The sequence below is a fragment of the Nicotiana tomentosiformis genome, chromosome 6, assembly GCF_000390325.3.
Source record: "Nicotiana tomentosiformis chromosome 6, ASM39032v3, whole genome shotgun sequence".
NCBI classification, from domain to species: domain Eukaryota; kingdom Viridiplantae; phylum Streptophyta; class Magnoliopsida; order Solanales; family Solanaceae; genus Nicotiana; species Nicotiana tomentosiformis.
Window position 1 is genome coordinate 134,773,665 of NC_090817.1, and position 7,139 is coordinate 134,780,803.

The 7,139-nt window shown below is 38.0% G+C and overlaps 1 protein-coding gene across 1 annotated transcript; it reads left to right on the forward strand.

Annotated features, from left to right (window-relative positions):
- Positions 1–6,116: 6,116 nt before the first annotated feature.
- LOC138894807 (uncharacterized) lies at positions 6,117–6,548 on the forward strand. The gene has a single exon (XM_070179537.1). It carries the CDS (start codon positions 6,117–6,119, stop codon positions 6,546–6,548), a length of 432 nt encoding a protein of 143 aa, XP_070035638.1.
- The last annotated feature ends 591 nt before the right edge of the window (positions 6,549–7,139 follow it).

A 7,139-nucleotide genomic window follows, 5' to 3' on the forward strand; every position in this document is an offset into this window, starting at 1 on the left:
ACTAATGCAAAAATATCTACATTTGGATTATTATTAGTTGGGTTAACATGATGGTCAGACGGAGTATCATTTGAATTATTATTAGTTGGGTTAACTTCAGAAGCAGGACTAGTGGGTGTATCGTCATCCGGTTGCGTTTCATCAAAATCTATTTCTTCATCATCATTTTCATCAATAGTTGGATTACCATAAAGAGCATTCATATATTCATGATTTAATTGTATGTCGGGTGCAATACTATGGCAAAATTAACTCTCGGTAAATTGTAATAAACTATTATCGTTATCAAGAATAGGAAGTGTAGGACAGGTAACAGGTTTGGGTCGGGGAGCCGGGGGAAGTGGAGGAGGAACAGATTGGTCACTAGATTCACCACTCTTGGATTTTTCCTTATTTTTACTAAATATTTTTTTTAAGTAATAAGACATCTTAATTAATCAAGCAATACAAAGTAAATAAAATAAATAATATTAAAACTTAAGAGTTGGAACGAGTTTACCGAATTGACGAACAACTTGTTGAAAATTAATTATCGTTGAAGACTTCAATTTATCAACTTTACAATTTTGCACAAATTGTAACAATAAAATAAGCAATTATAGAAGAAATTTAGAGAGAGATTGATGATTTTGTGAGAAAAATAAAAGAATGAGGGGGTATTTATAGTTAAAAATAGGGAAAAAGTATAATTATAAAAAGTTTGGGATTAAAACAAAGTTAGGGGAGTTAAATGGCTATTTAAACAGCTATTTTGGCAGGTAAACGGCCATATTTTAAATTTCATAACGGCTATAATGTGGTGGATGTTTGTTTTAAAAATAATTAGCCGTTATGCCCGGATAAGCCCGTTTAGGACCGCTTGAACCGGCCCACTTTCTAACCGGTCCCGGTCTCGCGGGCCTCGCCTATGGGACCGGCCCACTACCCAGCCCACCTTCCCACGGTCCTGGTCCTATCCGGTTAGGACCGTTTAGGCCCACCGCCCATTTGGTCTTGCGATCCTGGGCCGGGCCCGATCTTAACCGGCTCACATGCCACCCTTAGGCCAAAGAAGCATGCCATATCACCGGACTAAGGGCCCTCAATTAAAATATATATATATATATATATATATATATATATATATATATATATATAGAGAGAGAGAGAGAGAGAGAGAGAGAGAGAGAGAGAGAGATTCAGCTCGATCTTTTGTATGTCTATCTTTTGGACTTAATTGAATTCTTCAAATTACAAATCGCCTTTTACCTTCATATTTATAAATATTACTAGTCCTTGACAATTCATATTCATATAATTTAATATCAAGTAGTATTAACTTTTTAAAAATTACTCCCTCAGTTCATTTTTACTTGTCACTTTTAACATATCAAGGAAGACAATTTATTTTTCTGTTATACCCATAGTATTAATTACTCATTTCAAATCATTTTCTCAAATCCATTAAAAATATGCATCAATCAATATGGGTATCATGATAAATTAATCACTTCATTTATTATTTCTTAAGGGGTGTGAAAAGTCCATAGTGGACAAGTAAAAGTGAACGAAGGAAGTATATAAATATAAAACCTTGATGTAAAAATTCTATATTTGTTGACAACAATAACAATAAGTAAAAAGATGGAGAAATTAGAGAGCAAAATGAACAAGAGGGGGATAAACGTGAAGTGCTCCTAAGATTCGTCAATAACATATATACTTCTATCTTTTCAACGGATAAAATAAGTAGGAATTTGAAATTAAATCCATTGGTGAGAATTGATAGGAATGACTTAATATTTTTTTTTTCCCCATATATGTCACCAATCTAGTATATTCCATCGAACTAAAGTGTTATATAACTAATTTTTCCATGTGACTATTAGAACTACTTCACTAGACTGGTAACGATCTGAATTATGTTCGATATAGAATATATATATCATAACACTGCAATGTTGCACATTATTACAAGAAAAAAAATAATTATTAGACTTCACTAAAATAAAATTTCATGATTCAAATTTGGGTTTAAGAATTCAAGTATATACAACTGCTCCTATTAACATTTAAAATAAGTTCCACGTACATTATGCATTAACTGTTTTTAATTTAAAAGGTTAAGAAGTAACAAGTATACAACCCTCATTCCACTGGTTCACTATCCTCCCCGATTCTACCCCTCCTGTTTCTTGCTTACTATTACTTTCGCTTTATTTACCATAACTAATAACTAATATGGAGTTTATAGAAGAGTGGAGATGTATGAGATTTCTTGATAATTTTAATTTCTAATTAACTAATATAATGTACATATAAGTTGTACCTGATTGTTTTCCTCTTTCCAGCTTTTAGCATTGTGTCTGCATAATTAATCCTTAATTTTCAACAAGTCCTGCAAGAATTTATAATGCTTCAAACTTTTCACCCTCACAAGATGATTGGTTTTATATTGTCTTGATAAAACAAATGGTTATATAGTGGTTTTATATTGTCTTGATATATATATATATATATATATATATATATATATATATATATATATATAGAGAGAGAGAGAGAGAGAGAGAGAGAGAGATATGTTTACCCTTAAAATTAGATAACAATTAAACTTATAATGTGAGTTTAAGGATACGTGATTTCACTTAATACCAATTGAAATATATGAAGATTAATGATAGAATTATACAATAAAGTAAATCAAACCAGTATTTGATTAGAACTCAACCCTTGAGTTAGAGTATCCTCGAACTGATTGATGCAAGGACAATAAAAATATAATGAATTGAAGAACAAGAGTGTGAGCGAGAAAGAAAATTATATTGCTTTTTTCATCAGTTGTCCCTACAAATGGTTAGAATACACCTTTATATATTAGAGGAACTCTATATATGGTACAATTCTAATTACAGAAGGAAATCTCATGATTAACTAAACAACCGTTCTTGATTCGATCTGTTCCGAGATTTTTGCCATGATCTTCGACTAGTCACGGATATCTCATTTTCTGTTATTACGCTATCTTCGGTATTGCTCGATGCCTGTCTCGTTTGGCCTCGATTGCTGTCGGCCTCAATCTTGGCAGGTGCCTCGAATCTCGATCTCGATACCTTGTCTTCGTGCCTCGATCCGATCCACTTCGGAATCGTCCTTCGATGCAAACTCTCGGTCTCGGTCAAACAGTAAAATCGGGTAGGCCCAGTTTTAACCGTATACAGATAGTCCCCTCATTTTTTGGAGTATAATGACAAGAAACGAATTGAGCCTTCGATTTTCTACCTCGACCTGTCATGACATCATCCTTGTGACGTAAGCGATGGAAGTGACTGAAGCGTCCCGTCTGTACAGTTTCCTAGGCATTAAATATGCGTCCGTCGATGGTCGGCCACTGCCAATATTGAACCGTCATTGTGAAATTTATAAATAGCCCCTCTCTCCACCATTTCAAAATTTTACTTTCAGATTCTTAATCTCCAAAGCTTTTTATATCTTCTAACTTCTTCATCTGCAACTCCACGATTTTCACTGCTACCATCTTCTCAAAACACCAAAAATTATCATCTTCATCTATTTTTAACTCAAATCCATACAAAAATAGCAAAAACATCAAAGACTGTTCCTCAAAAGAAAAGCGCTTCTTCATCGCGACCGGCTGGCGACAAAATATCGATAGAGCCACGACCTGAAGAGTGTTTTCCCGGGGGATGCGTTATCACTTCTGACTTCAAAATAGATAAAACCTCGTCGATTCCTGGTCGATGCGAGCCAGCGTCGACGTACATATGCTCGATAACTGAAGGGTACCTTAAGCAGGTAAGGAAAGACTGCAACTGGAAAGGCAAAGAAGTGGTGATCCCGACCCCGGAAGAAGACATTACCACCTATGTGGAAGGATTTTTAAGTGTTTACACTTACCCTTTAACGTTGGGCCCCCTCGACCCCGTCGTCGTTGATTTTTTTTGTCAGTACCAAATAACCCTAGGCCAAATCCATCCTTCTTTTTGGCAAATTGTTATTCTACTCCGATTCTTCGTGAACAAAGTCGAGGGGATGCCTTTCAGCCTCGACCATCTCATCAGGTTATACAGCCCCTGCCTCTATCGAGGCATCTATGTCGAGGTCGTACGGCCCGGTCTAACATAATATTAAATTGTGCACTTCCGGAGGGTCGAACGGTGCGAACCATAGATGCATCTATTTACTACCGAGACGCTCGGCCCGATCCACAAATAGCAATTATTTTTAAGGAAACACAAATTCTCATTTTACAATCAAGTATTCTAATAAACTCTTTAAATAGGTGAACTTAGCCCTTTTTCGAATTCTTTTGTCAAATTCTAACGTGATTCGAGTAATCGAATTAGCAAGGAAGGGCACAAACATTTCGAATAAGGTATGATACGGTTCCTAAACTACCCGGACAATAGCACAATAGTAGCTGCGTACAGACTCTCATCATCTCGTACTTACGTAGCCCCCACAAATAGGTACACACATTTATTTAATTCACCTATGAGGTTAATTCCCTCTTACAAGGTTAGAAAGGAGACTTACCTCGCCCCAAACGACTCGAAGCTAGTCAAACATTACATAAACTAATCAATCTATGCTCAAAAGTTCATAATTCCACCATTTAAGTGATTACCCAACCTAAATTGCAAGATTCCTAAAATTCACCATCGGGCCCACATGCTCGGATTCCAAAAATATTTAAAGAAGGTTGTTACCCATAACCTTAGGAACATGAATATATGATTTTTACTGAATTCCATAACAAATTTCGTGGTTAAATCTCATTTTTATCAAAAATCTAGGTTTTCACCTAAACCCATGATTTTTACTAATTTACATATTATAATCTACCCATAAACTATGTATTTAACGTACATTAAGTAGAAATTACTTATCTCACAAAGCTAGGTCGAAATCCCCTCCTTCAAAGCTCTCAAATCGCCCAAGAGTGAGAGAATATGTGATAAAAATGGCCTAAGTCCATATTAAATGAGCCCTCACTGCCCAGCGACTTTTGCACCTGTGGTGCTTTGGGCCGTACCTGTGGAAAATGCCTCGCAGGTGTGCCTTTCCCTCATCTGGTCAGGCTCCACATCTGCGGACAAGAAGGGCCGCTTCTGCGAGCCTAGCCGAACCTGCGACCATGTCTCTCGCACCTGCGCTCATGCAGGTGCGCCCAATCTTCCACATCAACGAATTCTGGGCTTCCCTCCATTTCTCGCTTCTGCAGCTTGTGGCTCGCACCTAGGGCTGACCGAGTACAGGTGCGATTATGACAGATCTGGGAGCTTTAGCTGTTGCTCCAAGCTCCCAACTTGGTCTGAGCCTCATCCGATTGACACTCGGGGCTCCCAGGGCCCCGCCCGAACATACCAACAAGTTTAAAATCATAAAACGGACTCACTCGAGCTCTTGGAACGTCTGAAACAACATTAAAACTAAGAATCACACCCCAAAACGAATTGAATCAAACTTATGAACTTCAAGTTTTTCTATTCAATCAAAATGCGCTGAAACATACTTAGACTACTCGGATTGACAACAAACTTTGCGTGCAGGTCTTAAATTACATTACGAGCTATTCCCTGTCTCAAAATTCCATTTGGACCTTGATATCACCAAAATCCACTCCAAACCAAATTTAAAGAACTTCTAAAACCTTCAAGAACCAACTTTCACTATTAGACGCCAAAATGCTTCCGGGTCATCCAAAACCCAATCCGAACATATGCACAAGTCCGAAATCACCATAAAAACCTATTAAAACCATCAAATACCTATTTCGAGGTCGTTTACTCAAAATGTTGACCGAAGTCAAACTTGGCCTTTCAAGCCAACCTTAAGGAACCAAGTGTTCTGATTTCAACCCAAACTCTTCTAAATCCCGAACCAACCATCCCCGCAAGTCATAAATCAGTAAAAGCAAATACAGAAAGTCTTATTTAGGGGAACGGGGTTCAAGCAAGTAAAACGACCGGTCGGGTCATTACAAGCAGTTCCGTGAGGAGGTCGACATGATAAAGGCGGAGTCCTTGGGGTGGAAAGAAGGTATGGACCGCTTCGCTGCAGAAAAAGAGAGTGCTCGAGCCCAATTATCATCGGTCAAAAGTCAACTTCAAGGCATGAAGGAGAAGATCTCAGTTCAAGCAAGGAAAATAGAGGAGCTCAAGGCTCGGTTGGCTTCCGAACTTGCCAAGGACAAATCTGAAGTCGAAAATGCAAAGGCCGAGGCGGATGCGATCGTGGCCGTCTATCGGGCCGATGCTGAAGCCGTTCAAGTCCAAGCGAGAGAGGCATCTGAGACCGCTCAAACTCGAGCATATTGGATTGCTGAACTCGCCAAATGTCAATCTCGGAGGGAAACCCTCGAGAAGATTCAGGCTCGAGGTTTCGATCTTACCAACGAGATAGCAAAGGCTAGAGAGCATGAAGCCGAAGCTGGAGTGCTGGCCACTTTCGATGATGATGATGATGATGGCAGCAAGAGCGGGTCCGAGAATGGGGAGGACCTCGATGTAAAAGAAGCTGCCCCCAGAGGAGATCAGGAACCTTAGGATTTTTCACTTTTGATCTTTTGTATAGGATCCTGATCGGACCTTGTAAATATTCATATATATAAAGATCTCTTTCCTTTCCGACTTGTCTTTATTTCTTTTATGCCTTGTGAAAGTTTTGTTCATAAGTTCGAGGCTTAGGCATTTTGATCAAAACACAACTAGTGTAGTATTTATAATCGAGTGAGTACTTGCTCGAACTCGGAATAGGGTGACTCTTAGATTTTAATTGAGTGAGGATGATTTCTTCGAACTCAAAAATAAACTGACCCTTTAGATTCTTAAATTAGGCTGATATGACTATAGCAAAAAGAATGGCTTTCTCCCCATTTTTGGCTTGATAAGTTTATCGTTTAATCATATAAATTATGTTTTGCCTTAACACGAAATAAAGGATTTGCTTGAGAGTTCGAACGGTTCCGTACCCATTAGGATTTTCAAGGATCGATATTATCGAGACCCTTTATTTCGCAATGCCTTGGCATAAAATAAAGAATTTGTTCGAGAGTTCGAACGCCTTTGTATCCATTACGGTTTTCGAGGGTCAATATTATCGAGACCCTTAGAAATTTTACCGAGGGTAGCCTTTTT

Excerpts from the sequence above, each read along its gene's own strand:
- LOC138894807 (XM_070179537.1), top strand. The coding sequence starts at position 6,117 with ATGAAGGAGAAGATCTCAGTTCAAGCAAGGAAAATAGAGGAGCTCAAG.